At 39.4% G+C, this 24,956-nt stretch overlaps 1 protein-coding gene across 4 annotated transcripts in view; it reads right to left on the bottom strand.

Annotated features, from left to right (window-relative positions):
* Nucleotides 1–5,103: 5,103 nt before the first annotated feature.
* HERC4 (HECT and RLD domain containing E3 ubiquitin protein ligase 4) overlaps nt 5,104–24,956 on the bottom strand; it is a 29,562-nt gene continuing 9,709 nt past the window's right edge. For 2 of the 4 annotated variants that reach the window (XM_021529038.4, XM_021529037.4), the window contains exons 7-26: nt 23,884–23,975; nt 22,570–22,700; nt 21,725–21,885; nt 21,293–21,369; nt 19,122–19,246; nt 18,554–18,613; nt 17,958–18,069; nt 17,490–17,679; nt 16,318–16,490; nt 15,226–15,342; nt 14,194–14,217; nt 13,588–13,686; nt 12,290–12,457; nt 12,046–12,189; nt 11,018–11,184; nt 10,158–10,224; nt 9,863–9,945; nt 7,312–7,495; nt 6,659–6,761; nt 5,104–5,764 (exon numbers count right to left, since the gene is read on the bottom strand). In XM_021529038.4, the coding sequence (XP_021384713.1) occupies nt 5,556–5,764; nt 6,659–6,761; nt 7,312–7,495; nt 9,863–9,945; nt 10,158–10,224; nt 11,018–11,184; nt 12,046–12,189; nt 12,290–12,457; nt 13,588–13,686; nt 14,194–14,217; nt 15,226–15,342; nt 16,318–16,490; nt 17,490–17,679; nt 17,958–18,069; nt 18,554–18,613; nt 19,122–19,246; nt 21,293–21,369; nt 21,725–21,885; nt 22,570–22,700; nt 23,884–23,975 (2,486 nt within the window). In that variant the 3' untranslated portion in view covers nt 5,104–5,555. The remainder of the gene's footprint in view (nt 5,765–6,658; nt 6,762–7,311; nt 7,496–9,862; nt 9,946–10,157; nt 10,225–11,017; nt 11,185–12,045; nt 12,190–12,289; nt 12,458–13,587; nt 13,687–14,193; nt 14,218–15,225; nt 15,343–16,317; nt 16,491–17,489; nt 17,680–17,957; nt 18,070–18,553; nt 18,614–19,121; nt 19,247–21,292; nt 21,370–21,724; nt 21,886–22,569; nt 22,701–23,883; nt 23,976–24,956) is intronic. The other 2 variants (XM_085583114.1, XM_021529039.4) reach the window with 1 other exon arrangement.

The following is a 24,956-nucleotide window of genomic DNA, read 5'->3' as shown; positions in this document are numbered from 1 at the left end:
CTTCAAAGGACTGTTCCTTAAGGGACACAGCCACAGCTGCTCTCTGCACTGTTATTTTTACTCTCACAGAGCAAGAGAAACTGTTTCCCAGCAAACCCCACTCCCATGTGCCCTGGAGCATCCTAGGCTCCCTGCAAGCAGCTCCTGCACCAGGATCGCCCAGGACGAAGCAAACATGTATCAACCGCAAATTAAGTCATTTTGAAAGCCACAAAGAAACACAACCTGGAAGTCCTTAGAAACAAACCACAAACACCTTTTGGTGGGATTTAGTTGTTTAGCCATGGGTTTTTAAACTGTACAATTATTCACCACCCTTTCCCTGGTCTGAAGTCCAAGCCTTGGCTGAGGGGGACCCTCCTTCCCCCCAGCAGGTGGGAGCCTACAGGGAGCTCTGGATGCTCCAGGAGCTCCCAGCACTGGGCTCCACAGAGACCACCCCAGTAATGCTGATTGCTATGGAGAATTTGCCTTAGGACCCTGGAGCATCACTACTCTCATGTTCCAAAAGCTCTGAGCATTCCTTTCTGGGCACTAACAGAAACCAATGCAGGGCCTGACCTCTGCATTAACACCTCGGCCTGCAGGGCTATTCCAGCTACTTCCTCATCTAAAGATACTGCTGGTCTTCCTTACCTCAATTACCCTCCCCCTTTGCTTACTCCTAATGTCACTGGCACCTCGTTAGGACACCTTGCCTCAGACTCCTTAAGATGCTGCACCCCAGAGTCCTCAAACACTGCTGCTAGCAGGAGCACCCACAGAGCCTCTGTGCAGGATTAGGCCACAAAAAATTACATTGAAGAATTTCAAAGGTAAAACCAAAGACATTGCAGGTACAATTCCCACTGGAAGCTGGTGTTCAGCTACAGTCTGCCATCTCTGTTCCTTCTCCCAGATTCGCTGCTGTATTTGCTTGAAAAAGGGAAGGAACCTTGACTTTTGCACTCTACTCAAACGAGGTCTTTGTGCAACATTCATCTCTTGTTTCCTTGTGTAATGAGGCACATGGAGGGAAGCAGTGAGCACCTGCAGACATTTGCTGCACAGGTGAGGTTCATGCTGGTAAGACTAGCCTGGAGCATTGGTGAAATAAAGATCCCCATCAGCACTGTACACACCAACTACAATGAAGTTATTAACCTGGTACTTCCTATGTGGAATGAGATTTCCAAACCTCATTTCCCTAATCTGAAACTGATGTGCATTTGGCTGGAGAAAAATAATAATGCCAAGTGCTGTCCTAGCTAAATGTAAGGGGGCTCTGATGACACTCATGGCACCTGCCATAGCTTATTTTGTCAAGTCAATAGTTATGTTCAAACCCAGGGGATATGCAGGAACTCAGACTGCTTATACCAGCAGGGCTGTAGATAAGGTAATTTCAGTGTGCCTGTTACTGCCAGTGCTCCCTCCCCCCGCAGCTGCCTTGTGGTTAGATAACACATCTTTCTCGTTCAACACTTCTTGCAGAATGGGCAGGCAAAGGTTTGCAGTTACAAAGTTTCAGCATTCTCACAGAAAGGAAGTCAGTGTAAGAGGCACAGAGAAAAATTATGTGTATAGGCACAAAGTGGCTTCCTTCGCCAGGAAAATAAAAAAAGCTGAGGACTCGGTCACATGGTCAGAGAACTCATGAGTACAGAAATGATGGCTGGTGGAGTTCCTTCATTCATTAATTATGCACACAGAGCAGGCAAGGGCATTTTCTGGGGCTCTAAGGTGCTGTATTAATCTGGTGACAGCAAGTGGCAGAAGATGCTCTACACCCTTCAAGGTCTAGCTAAGGTTTTTGAAGTCATTGCCCCAGATTTGACCAACACAAACACCAACAGTAGACTGAAGGACCAAAACAGTAGGGCTGATAATTAGTGCACATAAACCCCACTCTGACCTGGCAAGTTAGAAATATTCACTTGGTCAGCAATGGGATCCTAGCACTTGTCAGGGGAAACAAATATTTTGGTTTTCTTCTTCTATCTTCTCCCCTTCAAAAGCTGAGTAAGGCAATTCCTCACAGTATATACACGTACATAGATCTGGTTGCACACAGAAGGTCAACACAGCCACTCTTGAGGGGTTCAACTCTCTACCAGTGCTGAAAACTGTACTGTTAAATGAAAGCTTTTATCTACTTTCATCTCAACTGCAGAACCTCATGTGCCTTTAAGGAGCTCTCTTTTAGAGTGATTTACATTTGATTACATTAAGTTTCATTTATTATCCAGTTTATTGCAGCAGAGAGCACTGCAGTGAATTAAAACCCTCTTCAGAGTAGTTTATAAACATTTTTAAAGGGAATACCATGGCTTGAAGCTCTATGATCAGTAACAACCCCCTTAATAGCAACTCCCACAAACTGTCAAAGGAGACAAATCATTATGCTTAAGCAGGGCTCACTGCTTTAACAGCTCTACAATGTGTTCTTACCTTTGCCCTAGAAAATGAGGGACAAACATCTGCTGTACTTGTAGTTCAAATAGTCTGGATAGTTCTGCCATGCAAATTCAATTTTCATCCCTATACTAATGTGAAAAGTGCAATAAATCCAGTCCATGACTGTACTGCTCTGGCAATAGCAAGTCTCCTTCAGTAGTCATGATGACAAGTCTGACATGCATCTGATCTCCTCCAGTGAGAATTCTGAATCTTTATTAAATGTTAATTTAATTCCCAAATAAAAATACTTTAAAAATTAATTATTGTAAAAAGCTCACACTAAAGCCCAAACTACTGTGATTCCCCAGTTGTTTGCATTACCCTTTTAAACAGTGGTGCCCAAGGTTTCCAGAGTAACTGAAAGTTTGAGGCAAAGGAAAGCTCTAGGCTTTCTTCACTAACATCATAGCTATTCCAGCTACATACAGAATGGGGCTTTCCCCCCTTTTTTACATGCTGCACAGCATCAAATATTGTATGGAAAATGATCCTTGAACCAAGCAAGAGAAAGCACTTCCTGCTGCCCTGCTCCTCTGGGCACAACTTCAGCAGAGCTGCTTCCCTGGGCTGCTGTGACTGTCAAGTGAACTGAGGGCAACACGAGCACTGCAGAAAGCCTAGAACTGCCTGACACAAGTGATGCCATGACTGTTCATTGCTCTGGGCTCACACAGAAGTCCTTTACCTTGTTACACAGACAACTGTTTCAACTGGAGGCTGCCTCTCTGCAAAGAGTGAACTAACACCTGTTAGATAATCAGGAGCATTTAGCACTGTAGAACCCAACCCCATTTCCTGCAGAAGTGAGTAAAACCAAGGCCAGAGCTGCAGGGAATTCCCAGATGAATGCTGTCCTGAGGAAAGTGGCTCTAGCCCTGCTCTGCCAGTGGCTCTGAAGGTGATCTTAAACCAACCACTCCAGCACCACCACCCTCCTCCCAAATGCACGTCCACTCGTGTTCCAAGAGAGTAAGAAATGCGTCTGCCTCATGCTGGAGAAACTTTTGCTGCCACCATGAAGCACCTGCCACAGCAGTTCAGTCAGCAAGAACTACACATCAAAAATTAAGGACCTCTGTGATGTTTAGTGCATCCTAAATTGGGCATCAAAAGCGGGCAAGTGAATTACGGCTTGGATTCTGCCTCTGAGCCCTCATCTACAGAATGAGGTTCTTTAGTCATCCTTCAGGTTAATATTGACATTGACTAAAAATCCAATACAGCAAAGACCAGAGAATATGTCACAGGGAAAGGAAACACATACATATACCACTGGATTTGCACGATATGCACTACATGACACTTTATGTGTACAACTGCACATAAAGCCCCTCTTAACACCAACTGTGTGCATCCAATGAAACAAGATTCCCATGGGAAAAAACAACAGCACTTGGACATGCAAAAATACACAAGGGAGAAAGGAAGATGATCATTTACATTAGCCACTTCCTAATTTTTTTAACATCTACCTTTGCAATCTTGGTGTTTCGTAATTAAAAATCGTGTTTTAGTGTTACCTGGTAAAATGACTGCATAATACCTTTTTCTTTTCTCCTTTTCTTTCTTCCATGTACAATAAGATTAAGCTGCTTTAGTATCTGATGGTTTCTTGTTTTCCACAAGAGGGAGGATTTCCAAGGCAGGTAAGAAATGTTGGAAAAGATGGAATATGGGCTGCATACAAAGAAATTACTAAAAGGTTACACTGTGTGAGAAAGCTGTAAAAGCAGTGTTAAAGAAAAAGACTGATTTTAACTGTACTGACCTTTCTTTTGTATTATATCAATATGTACTGCCAGCACAGAAACTTGATGTTATATAGTTTATTGCAATGACTGCATTTCCCTGCTTTTCCTAGTCGTACTCTCCAATTTAATGCACTGGAAGTTGCTCTCCACTTGAAGAATTCTGCTTGCTGCAAACATCTGTACACATCAACCAACAAAGGTTTTCATTCAAGTCTTTTATTATAGCTTGAATTTTTTCACTGCATTTAAAAATCTAAAAAAAATAAATATTTGTTTCACAGCTGCAAGTCACATATGCATTAACACCACAAAATCTGGAATTTAACCAGAGAAAGAAAAGTCAAATCCAAAAGTGTCCAGCTAAGCACAATCGTCTCAGGGCAATTATACTAAAAATAAAATCTTAAGAAAAAGGGAGAGGGGTGTTAAAGGTTATTTCAAATGCATTTATCTGGAAAAAAGTGAAAATTCTATTAGAAACCATACACTACGCTTCAGCATTTAAAAATAAACGTTTAACCTCTTGACAGCAACAATTGGCTGGTGCATCTTTTTCTTTTAAGCTGTATTCTCAACACATGAACTGCAGAGGTTTCAAATCATAAATTAACCTCTTTTATAATTGTGTCCACTTAATTACAGAATCAGTCCTTAAAAATAAAACAGTGTCTTAAGTCAGCTTGTCCATCCACATATTAAAAATGCCATTGGATGCGGTTTTGTATCGGCACTAAGTGACTGCTTCATGGATTGTACATTGTGAAGATGAATGTCTCTTGAACAATCACTTTCATTATTAAGGTTCTTAAAACAAACCAGAAAAATAGATATCTTCAGAAATCAGAGTAATCACTTTTTTTGTTAAAAGCCATAAAATAAGCTCATATTCAATTACAAGCAATAGAAACCATACTGGTATTGGAACAGAACTATTTTATCACAAAAATTTATTATTTACAAAATGAAAAGTTACCAAGTGAATTTATTAGGGAAGAAGTTAAATGTTCTTACTAAGTGATTTGAAAAACTGAAGCAAGTCTCTCATGCACTCACACGCCAAATTGTTTGCATAAGGTGAAATGTTAATTCTTGTTAGTGAAACTTGACTCCCATTCACAATACTCTCATTTTTATTGTAAGATGGCAAAATCCACATGGCTTTGTACAGGAAGGTATGTATTAAGACAGCTCCTCAGTTTTGGAAATTATTTTTTTTGGCTCCCATGTATATCCATACCACTGGACATTTTTTGCAAATAATCAGTTATATTATCAACTGCATCACTTAATCCACTGAATTTACCACCACAAGAAAGACACAAAAACTCAATGATCCCACGTTACACGGAACTTTCATTTCTCAAGTTATACTAAACTGAAACCTTCATAGTGGTCTATAGCCTGGATCAACTTAGATTTCAGGGTTTCTTTATCTGTGTATTTTGGAAGATCAAGAAGATTAAAGCAAGTGTGAGCTACCGGCAGGTAATCTTCTCCCCCTCCTGTTGGCTGGATGACCAGTTTCAGACACTTCATTCCAAGAATTGGAATCCGATCACTGCCTGTCAGAAACACTGCCAAGAAAAAACAAAGGCTTGTAATTGTAACTAGCTGAAGACTATCACTGTCTGTGTCACATATGCTGTTCTAATCATTGCTGGCCTTTTGTAATCATTCCAGCAACGGCCAGCTTTTCACACAAAAGTTCTGTCTGGAAAACAGGGAATAATGAATTAACCCTGTCTCTACCTTCTACATCTGAGCTCATTACTCTAATAGAAGTGATCCATAAAGGAAAGCATTTCATTTTAGCATATGAAACCAAACAGTCCTTAAAAAAATACTATCAAGTTTTTCATGAAACAGAACCTTCTAACTTAAAATCCATTGGCTGTATCTTTACTGAGTGTTTCCAAGAATGTTGTAAAGACAGAACTAGTTAATTCAGTAAATAATTTATTTGAACTGGAAACTAATCTGTGGTCTATTCTAAGCAAATCCTCACTCACAGCAAGCTTTGATTACTTTATCATCTATACATTATCACTTATATCAGTACCTTGATAGATTTACAATCAATTACTACTCCAAATTTCCATCTCTGTGCAGTGAAAAACCTGGAGGATGTCAACTGTATGTCAAAGCACAGAGAAAGATATCCTAGTTACCAAATAACTGTCACCAGCAGACTAGGTTGTTGGTGTTTTGGGGGGCTGGCTTTTCTTTTTTTAAAATGTTGCTCTGAGCTACTGTGATTTGTAACTACCCATCACCCAGAATGACTCAGGACACCCCCAAGAAAATCAGAGACAAGCTACAATCAATTTTTTCTATTATGATTATTTTTTCCCCAAACAGTTAATCGCATCATTACAGACAAATACACCTTGCCCTCTTATAGCACGAGCCTGAAATCCCAGTGATCCTGTTCAGTTAGAAACTTCTGTGAAGTAATTTCAAATACTTACACAAAAACTGTTTTTTCTTCTCCAAAGACAACTCGTGAAAAACCTCCCAGAATATTTTAATTGTAGGATGGTCTGCCCAGTATTCTCCTTTGTATTCTGTATTCTAAAATGAGCAGGAAATGGGGTTATTGCTTGCTCACAGAACAGTTGGATAAGCTGACACTGCAGCAGAATGAATGCAGTTTGTGTACAGGGACACAGCGAACAACACACTAGTACCACTTTCCTCCCTCCAGTTTCTTCAGCTGTTCAGTCTGAATTCAATACAGGGACAGATGCCTGTACTGCAAAGCATTTTCAATCCCAATAGAGACCAAGTCTCACCAAGCTCTGACAATCGAGAATATTTACTTTTAATAACTGTGTGCAATCACTTCACTTTCTCGTGTCTAATATGAAAGATTGTGTATCTGCCTGGGGGTTCCATGGATTTTTCTGCCTCTCTTCTGAGTCTGATTTCCTTCAGAAATTAGATGGAAAAATTTAAATCAGGAAGGTAGATAATATTTTAGGATCTTCATTCACCGATGTTTTAAGATGTCAATAAATAACAGGAATCATGTTAATCAAAACAGAGCTGAAGAGGACACCTAGTTACTTTTGCACCCTGAAACGAGAATTATACAAAAGCAATAGCTAACTATGGTTCTTACCTTCTCCAGCTCTTTCCAGTCATAATTTGTGTTCCCAATCACCATTGCCTGCAACTCACTGGGCTGGAAGAGCTGAAGAACTTTACCTCCACATACTTTGTGGAAGCCTTCATGGAATGCACTGTATAAGGAAGCCACAGATCTATTGAAGATGTAATCCACATACGCATCTACAAAATCTTGCCTGTACAAAGAGAAAGAATCAATTATGTTAAGGAAATAAAGAGGAAGTAGTACATGTCATCCTTCTAGCAATAAACCACTGGCCCTTTCTGTACAGAACAGAGCACAGAAAATGAATCTACAAGGAGCCTAATGTATTGCATTGTCTGCTTTATGTTACAACCACAGTGAAGATAAAATGGCACATGAATGTATTTCCCCACCACACCCCCGAAGGCAGACTGCAACAGAAAAGCAGGAACATTTAATATACTTCAGGCACCACAAACATCTCCCTTATCTATGTGCATTGCAGTGAGCTGGACTTGCTGGCAACAAGCTGAAAGGCCTGAATTCCAGGGAGTGTCTGAAAGCCCCTAATCAAACTCCCTGTTCTATTTTTCTAAATTAAAAAGATTACCATATTTGCACTAAAAATGCAAATCAACTTCAGAGGGACATTTGAGTCTTACACAGTAAGAAGACCAGTGCCAAGGAGCTGGGATACTGAGGAACAGATGGCCTGTTATCTGTGCTTGGTACAAGGAGTTCTCAGATCCTGCTGGAAACATCTCCAGCAGCACTTAAGGGAGATCTAAAACTTCTTGATGTGATACAGCATTTATGATAATTTTTGAAATCGGTGCCAGTGAACACCGTTTAGTTTCTGCACTGGCAGTGACCTCAGTTGTACATTACAGCTATTCCACCAACACATGTTCACTGTGGAAAGAGAAAATGCATTTCAACACCACCCCCAGTCTTTGAGTAATATCATCAGTAGTTTACACAATTGTATGAACACATTTAGATGATATGTTTACTGAAGCTGCTGCACTGAAAATGCTGGAGATGACCAAAGTGGTGATCCACACTCCTCCCATTCAACATTCCATGAGATCTCCCTCTTCTCCATGATGTGTAATTACAGAAGGGCAGGTAACTTACGTAACACTAACAGTGCAAGGCTGCTCCAGGGAAAAGTCACTGATAAACTCATTTATATTATAAGATTAATTGAAGCATTATGGAATATTTGGAGCTTGAGAAAGAGGATTTCTTCACTACTGCAAGACAATGTGTGGTAACAATGCAGCAGGCATTCCATAGGCACTCTGAAACTTTTCCCATAATTCAACTCCAATTTTACAGTCACATAGTGACAGAACATCAAACCTACACCAGAGAACTGCAAAGCTACAGTGTTTTCCATGTGCATGCAGTTCTCATGGAGTGTGCTCTTTCCATTCAATTCTCCCTTTATCCTGGGAGAAGTACAAGCATGGAGAATTCATAAAGACTAAAGAACAGACTGGAAAGTTGTGCAAAAGGGGGACAAGAGCACCACCAGGTATGTTCTGCCTATCCTCCAGGAGCAGAAAGGGAACAAAGGGCAGGAAAGGCTGTTTTTATAAATAAAAGTTACAGAATCCTTGACGGAGGAAAAAACCCCTCCTGTCACACACTTGTCTGACAACAACACTGGATTAACTTATTTAATGTTATCTACTCTACAAAGGGAAGACTTCACTGAAATCATATTCATGTATGAATGAGTAGTTGTAATAATGGCCCTTGAGTTAAAGTTCTCATCGTTATTCACTGAATTTCAATGATATGTAGCTTCCTGCAGTGATGCCTTAAGACTTCAACTGTTATTTTTTCAAATCCTATACTGCATTATTGCATAACTCTGAATTCCATACAAAGTGTTAGTTAATTCTCTTCACATTTATTTAGACAAAACAATCCCTCTGGGCCTGTGACCCAAAGACACCCTAGAGCCTCAGCCCCAAAAAGTATAAATAACAGTGGATTAGGGGGTGAGCATTTCATTACCTGAAGCTGCAATTGGAGGATTAACCCCTGATATGCAAACAGACCAAACTTATAATTGTCTGAAGAACTGGTGACCATTGTCCATCTTGGGTGGAACCTCTGGAAGGCTTTGGCTGCCCAGGGTGTGTCCACTGAAGGCCTTTAATAAACACCCACTTTATTCTCTTAACTTTGTCTAGCCCCAGTCCTAGGCACTCCAAGGCACCAGCAGAACCTCAAACATTTTTAATCTTATAAAATGCTTATGACTGGGGTTGAAGGGGAGCTCTGAAGATCTAGTCCAACCTCCTGCCATGGGCAGTGACATCCTCAGACCAGGCTGGTCCAAGCCATGTCCAGCCCAGCCTTGAGCACTGCTGGGGATGGGGCAGCCACAGCTTGTCTGTGCCAACAGGACAAGAGCTGCTTCAGCAACACACGAGAAGAGCTTGGGCAAACAGCCACAGCAGTTTTGCCTCCAACAGCAGTGTCAGAGCTCAGCAAAGGGTATTTACAGCAGCCCAGTAACACTCCCAAGGCAGCCAGCAACACTGTAACCCACACAACTCACCTATTTTGTTTGACTACAGGAATGTCAGCACCTTTAGGAACAAGCTCCTTAATTTCTGTTGTACCAAAATTTTCCACAGTGATCTATTCAAAACAAACAAAAATAGTGCAAATCTTATTTACTGCATAAATACTTCTTCCCACCACTTAGTTAAAAGCAACATGAATGGCAGACACAGGTGCTAAAACTCTTGGGAATCAGCTGCTGATGCTTTTGTTCAAACACTCCATCAGAGGCAATTAAAACAGATGGCATGAGCTTGGCAAGACATATTCAAACACTGTATAAAACTTACAGTAAAATTAAGACAAAATGCCTCTTCTATGTCATCCTCTGGATAGTCCAGTAGTTGTTGCATTCCCCTGCAAAATAAGTTACAAAATACTTGCATCAGGGGAAAGAAAAATAAATATTTTCCTGAAGTGTTCTATATGCTTTGATAATTAAAAGTTAAGAAGTATCTTTCTACTGTTATTTCATTTATTTTTTTATTGACTTGCACCTTGTGTAGTGCTGGGAAATTCCAAGCAATCATTCCCTTTTGGTTATACCACAGGGTGAAGAGAGAACATTCCTATCCTAAGACTTCACCTAAGGGGTTTCCAAAGCAGAGGCAGTTGGTACTTAAAAGCACTGACTACTCTTCCAGTAACATCTTTGATTTCTCCTTGAATCTATGAAAACTGTGGCATCCACAACACTGAGGCAACCAAGCATCCTCTTCTGTTCATTTGAGCCTCCTACCTGCTAGTCAGTCCTATTCAAATCCCTAGTGTCAAAAGGAAATATTTAGCACGTCTTTGTTCCTGAAATAAGCAAAACTATTTTCTTGACGGATTCAATTTAGAACAGAAACTATGTTCACACTTAGGCATATAAAATTAGTGGCTAAAACTCAAGGGGTTTGAATTTCAAGGTTTTTCCCCCCTAAAACTCTTGCAGGATCATAAAACAGAAGAGACAATCAGTAACACCAAGTACTGAGACACAGGTATTTGACAACAGTAAGTGTCAAATGTATCAAGTGACACAATGGCTGCAATTTACTCTGAGCTGCTTACCCAGTTACTATGGAAAAGAAATGTTATGTTCTTAGAGGAAAATGCTGATTTCAAATTTAACTTCTACCAACACCTGTTTTCCTTTCTTGCTTACCTGCCAACATCTGGCATCAATTCTTTTAAATCATCCAGGGATGGTTTCTTATTCAATAGCTTTTTGTACAAAGCCAGAGGAAAGTGAAGGTCTACAATAGTAAAATTATATATTGCTAGCCCACAGACAACACCAATCAAATGAAACAAGTCACTGTCTTCAAAGGTCTAAGAACAGAAAACAGACAAGATGGTTTAAAATAAAGAAGTTATTTTAACCTTGCAGAGTCCAGGAAGAAGTATACAGTACAGTATAATCTGAGTAAATTTAATTAATATTTTCTTTAAATATGCATGTATCTGTAAATACCAAGGAAACACAGGATAAAGTTTAACCAGCTGAGACTGAAATCAAATCTACTAGAAATCTTTCTACTTAAAATTTAAAAGGCTGAGCTGCAACATATTCTGTGTTACAGGAAACTCGTACTGCACTAAGATTCTGGTTTTGTCAGTGACTTCCTATTGCACTACTCAGTGATTTAAGATGTCAATTTTTAAAAAAAATTATTCTGGGGAAGAAGAGGGAAGAGTTCACTATTGACAGCCTCAGAATTAATTACCAAGGTTTTAAACACAGCTGTGGAAATGTAAATATTCAGGTATTTGGGATCCAGCCACCCCCAATCAGTGTTCTCTGGAAGAAGACTGAAAATCCAGGGATCAAACCTTCCAACAAAGTATAACTCCATGAGCACCTAGCACCCAGAAATGCAACTGCACACGGGAAAACCTGTTCAATAGACCACCTCAAAAATTTGTCTCTGCCACCTCAATTTGCTGATTCTGCCCTTGGAATAAGTTTGCCCTGGCTACTTCTTCCTAAAAAACCTGGTAGGCTTGGGGACAATCAGTAAAGAGTAAACAAGGAATTGGGGAAGTTTTGATCTAACAATGACAAAAATAAACTTTTTTTGAAAATACTTGCTTCAGTTCCTACTCTTGAAATGAAACCACAAACTACAATGTTCATATATTATTAATATAAATACTGTAAGTTAAAATGACTGAATATAGAGCACAGCCTACCTTATCAGAGAACCAGATCAGCCTGGACTCCTCGTAATACCTGAACATTCCATATTTGGGATCGAGCAACTCTCTCATGATGAGCAAGAAAAATTCTTTGCGAACGCCTCCAGCATCGACAGCTTCCTCCCCTACAAAAATAACCTGAAACACACAACTCAGTGAGCACTTAGTGCAAAGAGATTGCAGAGCAAGGTTTGTCCAAAACCACCTCCACGGCTGTGAGCAGCGTGCCCTGCGATACCTTGAGCGGCTTCTTGTAGTCCACATTCTTTGTTTTCCTGAGCACCTCCACAGCATCCCCCACGATGTTGTCCCTCCGGACCATCAGTATCAGGCAGGGATTGACAGATTCAAACACTGGCAGGAAGAGAGAAGACAAATTCTGCCTGTGGGCCTGATCGACAGCCATCTAGAGAAAAACAAAGAGAAACACCCCTGTCAATATCAACTGTCCAGCAGTCTTGTCTGCAGAAGTGCAGATGGGAATAACTAGTACAAGAGCTACTGAATTTGCCCAAGTTTTCTTTGTATTCCTCTTATCTTGAGAAGTATTTGATTTCAGGAAATATTTTTTCTTTACCCATTGCTCTCAGGGAAGTATAAGAACCCAGATTTTGACATTCCAGTCAATTCCAGGATAACAAAAGGAAGGAAAAAGATCCTGTATTTCACCTAATGAAAAGTAAGCTGTTTAATATATATCTGGCATGAAACCAAACATACATTAATTCACAGCATGAAAAGCAATTTAACTTGCATCATTTCTGTATTAAAATTGTTTGAAAAAGAAAATGCTGTTGCAAATTTTCTGAATATGACAGAACTCTTGAGAGTTTTTTTTTTAATACTATTTAGCATTGTTAACAGAAACATTTAATGTGAACATTTCCCTGAATCCATCAAATGTCAGTACTGACTGTACATTTTTAAAGGTACATGAAACAACATTTATTATTAATTAAGAGCAAGGTAGTATTTTCCTGCATGAGCCCATTACTTGATCATGACTTACATAATCTGGTTATTTTCAGACTCAGATCAATGACCCAGGTAATATTCCAAGTCACCTCAACGGGAGGTGGGGGTTTTTTTTGGTTGTGTGTGCTTGGGGTTTTATGTTTGTTTGTTTGTATGGGCTGTGGGTTTGGGTTTTTTATTGCTGTTTGGGGGTTTTGTACCTATACTATGGGTTGATAACACATACAAAAAGCCAGCTCATTACTGAAAGGAAAAGAAGTTCCTTGGAAATGTATGGCAACTACAAAACAGCCTAATTTCAGTGTGATCCCAAACCCACTACCCTCTATCATGTACACACCCTAAGATTAAAACTAGATCCTTTATTTTTATTGGGGAGAGATTACACAGAGTTAAAAAAAAAAATAACACACAACCCAACAAAAACCCACAAACAAACAAACAATTAAAAAAATCACCCAAAACAGCAGCCAGCCAAACCAAAAAAACAACAGAAACCCCCAAGGTCCCCAACTCGGGGAAAAATAATGAATACATATCATTAAAAACAGAGCCTCCTACCTGCATCTGTATGATTGCATCTGTTTGCAGGAGAGTTGTCTTTGCCTGGGCATCAAATACAAATGGGTATGTGCAAATTATAACAGGAATATCTGTTAACTGCAATGAAAAAAACCATGTCATAGCTCAGCTTATTGAAAAGCCACAATCGTGGTTAAAAAAAAAACCTTTAAAGTAGCACTCATTCAATACATATTTTTTACTGGAAAGAGAACTCAACCTTGACTTATCAATGCAGAACCAAAGCATCTTAGGAACATTAAGTAGTTTAGTACTTCAGCCAAAAACAAACAAAAAAACCCCAGCAAAACTCAATCAAGCCAAACCAAATCAAGCCAGGCACAAACGAGACTCTCACTTAGCACATTTTAATTTCAGAACTGTTACTGCAGCTAGTGGGTACAGAAGTAGCCCTTTTTTCCAACTGCTGTTACAAATCTGCAATACAGACAGTTACACAGTTTTGCACCACAAAGATTTTTTTTAGATTACAGCTATGGCTAATTTGAAGCTTTACTCCCAACAGAACACAGCAGACAATCCTTAACATTCACATTCTGATTTCCTTACATTCTTCAAAAGAAATCAGATTGCAACCAATCTTACCTCAGTTAATCCATGGTTGACATCCTATGACAGCATTTGCACAAAGGTAGCAACAATTAAGATGAAAAAGCAGCATTAGTGTCTGCATTAATTACTCATCTCTGATGTAGAATTTAAAAAATATTTATTTACTGCTTCCCCCCAAGAGAAGGTTTACTGAGAAATAAACATTAACCATAAACATTCCAATTCATTTATTAAATACAAGCTTGTCTTTCAACACCCTGTTTATCAGTCTTTAAAAACAGAGTTGTTAACGTTATCATGTTTGCTTGGAAGCACAAAATTACACACTTAAAATGTTTACTTCCATACATTAATGAATGACATCTTCTGGTACTGTTGCAAAACAATATGGGTGGCTAGATAAAACTTATTAAATTACTTACAATATTCTTTCAAAGCTAAAGTCAAGGAACTGTGGTGAAAACCTATCCAAGTCACTAATTCTCTGCACCGTCACTGATTTACTCCCACTTATCACTCTTCTGTTTAGAGATGCAGGAATTAATTATCTCAGTTGTGGCTGCTAAACTCAAAGTAGAAAATTCCATCAGTTATCTGCCCCTGTAGCTCCCTGCTGCATTCATTATCCAAGACAGCTGCAGCTTTCTCATTGACTGGACCTGTCTAATATGGCAATTCAGATAATTCTGGATGTTTTCCTACTGTGGATTATTACATTCCTAACTTTTTTGACACAGCAAGTCTCCAGTGACAGCATTCGGAATCACTTTTTAACTGACAGATCCAAATATTAAGCAGTGTCAGTCCTAAGAATGACACTCTGGAAGAAAAATACCACCTTAACAATTCCTCAATTCCTCCTTAGCCAGTACCTGACACAGGTCTGCTCAGCACTGCTCATCTGTGAAGGTATTTTTATGGAAAAAAAAAAAAAAAAAAAAAAAAAAAAAAAAAAAAATCCCAGATTTAGAGAATCTATGGATTTCTTTGAAGAGATAAAACAAACACAAAACATGGGAGGAAAAAAAACCCAAAAAAACCCAAATAAAAATCAACACAACTTACCATTCCCAATACCTGCTGCTGGAACCAGTTGGCATAGTCATTTCTGATATCTATCAAATCTTGTATCTCATGAATGTAAAATCTGTCATACTGTATAACTTGTCCTCTTTCATTTACCTAAGGAAGTGCAATTTATTTTTTATTAGCTTTTAAAAGGATATTTTTCCATGTTTTTCAAGCATTTTGTATGTTAGCCACAGATACCCAGCTACCAAAAAAATTCTAGAAAAACAGGAGTGCCTACAAGAAAGCAAAAAATAATGTTAAAGACACAGCTACATGGACTATTCAAAATCCAATCAAAGAGTGAAGGAAAATACAATTAACTACACTACAGTATTTCATAACAGGGCTGCCACTTTGAAACATGGTATGACCTCACAGGAACAGTGTAATAATACACATATTCAGGTACACAAGGGAATAAATGCTTGTTCCTGTATTTGCACAGGTTTAAGAGCTATGATTCAAAAACTCTAGTCTTAGTTATAGCATGAACACTATTACCTATGAGCAGAGGAACAGTTTCCATTTAAAGACAATAAGCTTAAAAAAAGAGAGATTTGGGGAAGGTAACTTTATACAGAGTATTGTCTCTACAGTACAATTTTAATCCAGAAGCTTCCACATTATCCTAATACTATTACACTTCTTTTCCCAAGGACTGCCAAACACTGCTAACTGGCAAAGCAGCAAGATAGTTATAAAGATCCTGCCTTTACAACCAGATAATCTAAGCCTACTTTTCACAAATGCCTCCCACATCCCCCTCCAAACCACCAGATACACAATCTGCAAAATATCCCAGAGTTGTTACCCCTTCCCCCCTCTCACTTTAACCCATACCCTCACAGAAGCAAACGACTGGGTAACTCTGTGTTCCCAAAAAATAGTTAATTCCATCATCGTGTCAGACTGGAATCCAGAATCCAAATGATTCATAGGTCCAGATGGAACAACTACAGATATTTCTGTAGATGCAATCCTGATCTTTCAAACTGATCGGTAACTTAGCTTCTACAAACTACTCAGCACAGAGATGCTGACAAAGCCAAGCAGCCAAGGAACTGTTCAGAAATGCTACAAACATACTCTGTGCAGTATTTCCAGAACTCTGAAGGCTGTGTGTAGGAAATTTGTGAGTATTCTTCTGTCAGAAGGTGGAAGGCCCATCTTGCACAGCTTCAGAAGGTGCACTACGACATCCTTGTAGAGTTCCACTATCTTGAGGAACAAGGGAGGTTCAAGTGCAGACCACCAATTTTCTGTCAACACATGGTGAACATGTAAATTTAGTACTTGTCACTGCCACAGTATGTTATGTTATCCTCTTAACTAAGAAACATGTTTGGCTAGAAAGCGTAAGCATCAGTTACTACAGACAGTGAAAAAAAAGTTGCAGCACAACAAATGCACTATTGTTACACATCAAATCTAAGGCCCCTGAAGTCTGTTCATCCAGACCGTGACATAATGTAACATTTGATCAAAAAAAGATGGCTCAAAACCTGAAATCTTCAGCAAACAGTAGTGAGAGCAATAGAAAATGATGGAAAGGGATCTACAGTGCAAAAAACTATCAGTTTGCTTTTCTTTACTCTCACCAAAAACTACTGAAAAAACTAAAGCAAGATTACAAAGCAAAGCATAACTGAGGAAAGTGAAAGTACCCTCTCAAAAAGAAACCAATTAAAAGCAAAATATTCCAAAAACAATTCTTTAAGCTGAATTTCTTTAAGCCAAGTCACAACAAGAAAGTGTAAAGAAGTAGAGTTAAAAAAACAGAGCTATTCTCAGCTGCATATTTGAAGACCACATCTTGGCACCAGCAAAAAAAGATCAACTGCCTCAGAAGCTCAGAACAGGTGCTGTAGTCACAACCAAGACAATTTAACATCTGTTCTGCAACACTTCTGTAAATTGCTTAGAGCTTGTTAGCTGTCTGACCACATAATTTTCACTTTAAAGAGCAAAGACACATATCAATTACACTGAACTACACGGTTTGATTCCTCCCAAATGGCATCAGTCCAAAACCTACAATACCAGATGAATTCACAGGGATGGCCTGTTAACCCACCCTGAAGAAACAGAATAAGTGTTTTCTTACACCAAGCAATGTTAAGCCTTAACTTTCTCACTGGAGAATTGTACAGATGTACAAATACAGCAGGTACTGCCAAGGCCAGGTTTTCACTGATGGAATTTCTGTACATTTTCACCTGCAGATCCTTAGTTTTATCAGTAAAAATTCAGTTTCTTACCAAGAACTTTCAGAGGAGCTTTTTCTAGGTTCAGAAGAGCTGCTCCAAAAGGAATAGCTAATGTTGTGAAATTGTTTTCATCACTCATCAATGGGCATTCTGGTAGAGTGAGATACAGCCTCAAAGCTTCAACATCTGGTAAGGAGCTGGTCAATTTGGGAATAAGGTTCTTTTCCAAACTAGCTGCCACCTACAGCACATCAGAAAATTCTGTTTATTTTAACACACTTGAGATTTTAAACAAATGCCCATGCAAATGAAAACTGATCAAGAAAACAGTAATTAAGAGCTTCAGTGAAAATTATTACACATTTAGAAAGTGACAGTAAATATTAAAATAGAACATGCTGATGTGTCACCTAATTGTCACAACAAAACATGGTTTCACACATTTGCAGTCAATATACTATTGAGTAAATAAATCTCTTTACAGGGTTGGAAAATGTAGAGAAAATATGCAGCACAAACCTGTTGTGATATGTGAGTATGCTCAGGCTGTATGAGTTTGTGAAAGAGTAGTCTAGCAGCATTCATGTCAACCCCTGAGAATCTAGCGCTGGTTTTGTAATGATCATCATTGCTGCAGGAAGAAAAAAACCAGAAAGACTGAATCCTGTGTTCTCAGCAACTCAAGACTTTTACCCCTTGAATTTCAGACATACTGACCAAGGATTTAAATGATATCAGACTTCCATGTTTTGTATGACCTTAGAAACAATTGGAAAAAAATCTCCTCTAACCACAAGAAAATCACACAAAAAGACTTGGATGGAAACCAGCCCACGCAAGGAACCGCCCCTGAATTACCAACAACCTGTGGCTGACAAATGTGATGAGCTCTGCTGGCTTACATGGTAGCAGCCAAGACAGGCTGGAGCCATTCTCACTGGGGCAGCTGACAAAACACAGGGCACGAAAGAAGCAGGAGTTTCCACAGAGGGTATCAGAGCACCAATGAGACAGGAAACCCCGGGAAGGTGTCCCAGCTGATACAACAGACACCAGGAAGGCAGCCACCACTAATGCTGTCCACAGGAACACTTGTTAAAAACCCATCCACTTACCTCAATGCCAAAAAGCTCCCGTTCAGGCACCCAGCAGAGGAGAACGTTCCATCAATTTCACTGAAATTGGTCACATGAAAAGTTACATTTGGTTTTCCTTTTAAAAATTAGCATTTGCAATAAAAAAGCCTGTATTTAATCCCTAATGAATTACATTGTGCAAAGGATGGGACTCTGACTCAAATGTGACCAAACAATACTAGATTAAACCTCCATTCAAGACCCAACACTTAAGACAGCTCAAATCACAGCCAGTTTGGAATTCAATTGCTTTGCATACTCTTTTATTAAAATAGAAGCAATAATCTTTGAGTTGTTCTCATATTCCTTTACATGTATTGCTGTTTTTCAATGTGCAATTAGATACTTAATTTCATCTTGTATAGTCATCTAAACTGGAGCAGAGATGACACAGTCTGAAGGATCTAAACTACTTAGCAAGCACAAGCTCTGCACGTCATAAAATCAGTAATTACAAATAGCTCTGCTATGTATGCCCAAAGCCCCATTAATGCTCAATTCAGAAGCAGAATCACCAGAGACTACTGCTTTCCCTTACATCACTTACTTAGCTATCTCTACAGGAAGTCTTCCAGATGGGAAACTCAGCAATCTTTGAATAAACGTTTCATTCACAGTCCAGATCTGCTTCAAAAGGTCAGGATATCTAAAATCATCTGGTGGCACCATGTTCTAAATAAATTTTAAAGAAAGCATAAAGGATCAGACATAAAAATTGATTTCCGGAAAAATCAGCTTAAGGTTGAGCAGTCTTAGCTGACAATTTGCCTACCCAGACTCTTGCAGTGAGACTCATGCTCTCTGTTTAACAGTTCTGCATTCCCTGGGAAAGCAGAGCATACACTAAAACCATCTCGATTAGGTGTTAATTCACACACCAAGCTTAATGGCAACTCCTTACACATTGCTTGTGTCCACGATGAACACTAACTGAGCTTTAGATGTGAGCAGCAAGCATCTCCCCTCCAACCACCAGGAGCCACTTAGCTCCCTGCCAAGCTGTGAGCACACAGGAAACTGTTCAATTTTTCAGACAGATGTTCTTCCACCCCACTTCCATCAGGCTCCTCTGAGAAAGAATCATGCTGCTGTGAACACACCCTGCATTATCAGAGGAGCTGCATTTGGAAGTGCTGCTCATATGAAATGAATTCCACTAAGAACTGTAATAGTAAAGAGGAGGAGAAGCAAGATCATCGTTTTCAATAGGAGCATTGGTTCAAAAGGAGATGGCAAACAGCACAAAAAACAAGATAAAACTATCAAGAGAAAACACCCCTCCCGAGGGTGCCATCTGACAACAATGAGCAGACTCAGTGTGACAATGACCATCTGCTGCCAAAAATCAGCACTTCTGATCCCATCCCACAGCATCGGGTTGAGGAACACTTTTGCCATTTCCCTTCTGTCCAGCCCAAGAAAACAACTCAGGGAATGGAGCAGCCCAAAAACTGACTTGAGAAAACTGCTTTTGGCTGGTTCATCCTAACTGGCAGGGACACGCAACCCCCAGGGGTACAGTATGCACAGAACTTTGGAAGAATTACACACAAATTACCAAACTGAAGAGTACTAAAAGGGATACTTCTGCAGCATCAAAGTTCATCTATTGCTAATACCTTTTGTACAGAACAAGCCACAATAACTGCATATATACAGTCTCCACTTTCACCCCAATTAGTCAGTCAGAAACTACTCCAGTAATTATGAAAATTGTACATAAAGTTATTAAGGAAGCTTTAATAGACAAGTTTTGAGTCTCTATTATAAGCATTTTTCCAGTTTACACCTGCTAAGCAAGTTTCTCTCAAATATAGCAATGGTTAAAACTATCAGAATTTAGAAGAAGAACCCAACAAGTCAATCCTAGAAAAACTGCTGATTCTGTACAAGCAGAACAGGCTGTGAGCGCAAAGCACTGCTGCAAGTCTGACTTGTACTCAGTTTTTCTTCATAAACATGCTTCCCCACTAAAATCCATTTTCCCTTGTGTCCAAATCAGTTTTCACCTTACATACTCAACTCTTTAATCCCCATGGTCTAATATCTGCTGAGCTGTACTGGAAACAGTCCCATGAATCTTCATCTTGTTTTTATTTCATCTCCCAACTCACCCTCCAATAGCATTTTCTTTCCATCACACTTCCACATTGCCATTTTTACTGTAAAGTCCTTCTAGACTCTTTTACGTACTAGAATTTAAACAGATCAATTCTTGTTACTTTAAAATGTCAGCATTAAGACTATGATAAAACTGACTTAAAAAACTATGTCACTACCAGTAATTTTTAGCAAAAAGCTCCATTTGTTTCCTTACCACTGGGGTAACTTTAAAATGGCTACAGAGCAGAAGACACCAAAGCTGCTGCTGTCAGGAGCTATGAGGAGGACTGGGTAAGGAGCAAAGAGCTCAAATATTCAATCAATTCTTCCCTTATGACATGAAAAGAAGTGCATCCATCCATCAAGAAAAAACCTTATGCCAAAAAAGTCTCAAGAGCTTCCTAACAGCTAACACACCCTAACTGGATCCAAGTCCTCCAGCAGCTACCATGACAATGTCTTTTGCTTCCACACCACTCCAACAAACATTACAATACTCAACATCAAAACATGCATAACATGTGCAACACGCACCTTCAACATCAAAATAATTTAAAATACATTCAAAAAACTAAAATCCAACTTTCACAAGCCAAATTACACTTAATTTGTTACCTGTGGATAGAAGTAGTGTGCAAAACTTTGGTCCCCACCAGAGAAGATTCTCTTTACACAGTAGCACTCCTCACTGTCTGTAACAGGAATAAAAAACAGGCCACTGTGAAAATGTGAAATTGAAAATTATTCACACACTGCCACCAACAGTCGGTTACAAAAAGGTTCCCCTGTGGCAGAACCTTGATACAATACACTCATACACTGGTTAAGTGATACAGTGGTAAAGACTACCTTTCCCTGAAGAAAGTTCTAGGGCTAGTGTTACCAGAGACCCTCACCCACAAGCCACAGGCATGTAATTCCTACAGCAGGGGAATCAAACTGTTTGGAAAAAGTTATTACAGCCCATCATCAGTTCAAATCTCAAGAATTTTAAGCCACCATAAAGGAACAGGCAACCAAGCAGTAAATACATCAGCTGGTGCTTACCTGTGCTCATTGGGCACTGAGTACTAAAGGGAATCCAGCTTCCTTTCACTGTGAAGGGACTTTTCCTGTTACTGGTGGTCCCTGTACCCAACTGTCCATTGCCTCCCAGTCCAAAAGAGTAAATTCTTCCAGAAGAAGGGACGAATGCAGTGGTGTGCTGCCTAGGGCAAAGAGAATTCAGTAACACAGACCTAAGCACTGGAAGGAGCTTTGTGCAGGCCTGGCCAGGACTTGTGCTAAGCATTGTGTGAAAGTCCAGCCATACCCAACGCTCCTCTGCCCTCCTGCAATGCCCAGCCACTGACAATATTCAATTTACACTCCAATAGGCAATCCTCCTTTTTTATGGAAAGGTTCCCAGAATGGAGCTGCCAGTGCTCAGCCCCTGTCTGGCTTTTAGAGCATATGAGAAGTGAATGTCTAGAGACTGCCTGCACCTCCTTTCCCTTCCCATCCTGTTCAACTCCAGATGCCCCCTCTCCTGGCACAGGCCTGTGAAGAACCAGCTGGGAATTTGTGTAAACTATTTTGTACTTTCCCAAACACACTTGTTCTTCGATAGGAAATGAAGTCACAGCAACAAATTCTTTCAACACCTCGCACTATTGTTCACACTGCCAGTTTAGAAAATCACAGCCTCTCAAATATACAACTTCCTTTAGCTCTTCTTGTGAATGCTTTTAGAATCCCCAAAACATCACTAAATATCTTTTGTTAGTGGTCATTTTGTCTTCCCTGACCACGAAGGGTACAAAAACCCCCACTTGGCATTGCAATAGATATAAAGTTTTATACAAAACAAGTTACGTGTAAGATTCACAGGGTTAGCACAGAGTAGACCTTACCTGCCACAGGTGATTTGCGTGACAACGCTTCCCATAAGCTCGAAAACTTTCCTTGGATTTATCTCATGGCTGGTAGAGTTATGACCCAACTGACCATAGCCTCCAGCTCCAAAGGTAAAAACTCCACCTTCCTAAACAAATACATTTTTTACATTAAGATGATTGTGTATCCCAGAACAATAAATTTCACAGAAACAGGCGTTTAATAAATCCTGACGACATTGGCATTGCAGGGAAAGGACAGAAAATACACAGAGCACAACAGGGTCCTGAGACACAGAGGAGTCACAAGTTTATTGGAGTTATGAAAACATGGCACAGCTATGAAATACTACCTTGTGTTAAATTACACTTGTCTAATTTCCTTATTATCATACAACAGTCCTGCCATTAACTTGTGTCATTTATAGATCCTAATCCTCATTTTTCCAGTTTTCTTGATGAACTTCACCCATATACAGACTCACACTATTAAAAAGTATACTTTGACCTTGAATCTCTGAATAGAAATTTTGACGTGATAAGCAAACAGGAAGCTGCCCTGTTCAGCAGATGATACACAGAATGACTGAAACAGCCTCATTATTTGAAAGCATAAGAAACTAGAAATTTCAACACTGTTGTAAGGCAAGTAATTTAAGAGTTTTGATTAATCAAGAAATTAACCAACACCTTCAATGTTTAAACCAGAAATATTTCCAGAAGTTATACACCTTACCTCACAACAACTTTGAAACTTGCCATTTTCAGATGCTTTAAAATTGTGAATGTATCTTTCAACTCTACTCTGCATCAGCCAGGCCCTCAGCTGGAAATATCACCAAAACTGCAGTATCCACTGAGAAAACCCAACAGCCTCAGTCACTGAGTCAGGATAGCAAACAGTGCCAAGTTCTTCTGAACTTCAGAAGGACTTGGAGAATGCTCACACACATATACACAGCACTACCTACTGTGTAGGCAAAAGGTTTATCAGCCCCTGGCTCTGCAGGGGACAATGGAGCCATACACACAGGTGGCAATCTCTACAAACATTCACAGTACATACAGTATCTCAACCGAGCCCATCAGCTTTAAAGTAAGTTTGAAGTTAATGTCTATGCGTGAAAAAGGAAAATAACCATTTAGAATGCAAGATTTCTTGTATTTGGTAATTTTTTTTCAAATATTTAACCATTCTTCCAATCTTTCCTCAACTTAATCCCATAAATTTAGAAGAAATTTTATTCAGAATTTATTATTTCCTGTTCAGATAGCATCTTCTCCTGGAAACATAAAAAAATTGGAGCATGAACATATCTTTAAGTTCTGTACCTTCGTAAGGGCAGCAGTATGATCTTCTCCGCAACATATATGAACAACTTTCTGACTTCTCAGGGACTTCAGCAGTGTAGGAACATACCTGTCTGAAAGGTTTAATAGAGAAAGGTCACTTACTTTGACAATAAAAATCAAGACCCAAATAGTTTTGCTCATTTATTCTAATTTGGTTCTAGTCAAGCAAGAAGTTTAAATTTGTTAGCCTAACACAATCACCATGACTTAGTTTATGGATCTTGGAGATGGAAGTGTTACTATAGAAGAAAAAAGGGACTACTACACTGAAAACGTTTGTTGCCCATGCTCTCATTTTCACTAGCACAGGATCATGTGTCAGCACACAGACTGCTAAGTATGGAACATTAGACCTGGCACTCACCATAAGAAAAGAAATTACCATTGTTTTTAATTGTTTATGTGTTTCGTGTTTTTAAAATATTCCTGTAATTTGGTATTGATGCCTTTTCCTTGGTCCTAAAACTTGAGGGCCACATACAGCTCAGGGATAAGGGTTTCTACCTCGGTGTTTCAGTAAGGATCCTTCTTGGTGCACCACTTTGCCAAGGTGGAATGTGCCACAATGCACACACACAGCAGATCACATATGCCATTTACAGATCTTATAAATTAGCATATCTCACAGGGATGCCCCAGTGGGAGACCTGGATGAATGGCCTGATATTTCCCCATCTGTGGAATACCCCCCTGGATGAGCCAGATCTCTACTTTACAGCACATGTTCTAGAGGGAACCTTGGTTTCCCAGGATACAGTAGGGTTTTCCAGCCTCTTGCTATGAGGCCTTTAGGATGTTTGTTCTCCTGGCCTAAGAGAATACCAGGACTATGCTAAGGTATCAGACTTAAGGAATTACAAGGATGCATGCTAAAAATAATGAGGATACATAAGAGGTGTATAAAAGACAAGGCAAAAAATCATTTTGGCATCAGTATCAGCTTGGCTTCTTTGGAAAGTGTATTTCTACACACATTTTAATGTTACTAATTGCATAACAGAATGGAGCATTGAACAAACAGGAAGCAAACATAACTTCCCTCCATCACTAGG

This window comes from Lonchura striata, chromosome 6 (genome assembly GCF_050655825.1).
Source record: "Lonchura striata isolate lonStrDom1 chromosome 6, ASM5065582v1, whole genome shotgun sequence".
Lineage (NCBI taxonomy): Eukaryota > Metazoa > Chordata > Aves > Passeriformes > Estrildidae > Lonchura > Lonchura striata.
Note: the sequence above shows the minus strand (reverse complement) of the source record. Positions and strands in the feature narration are given on the sequence as shown.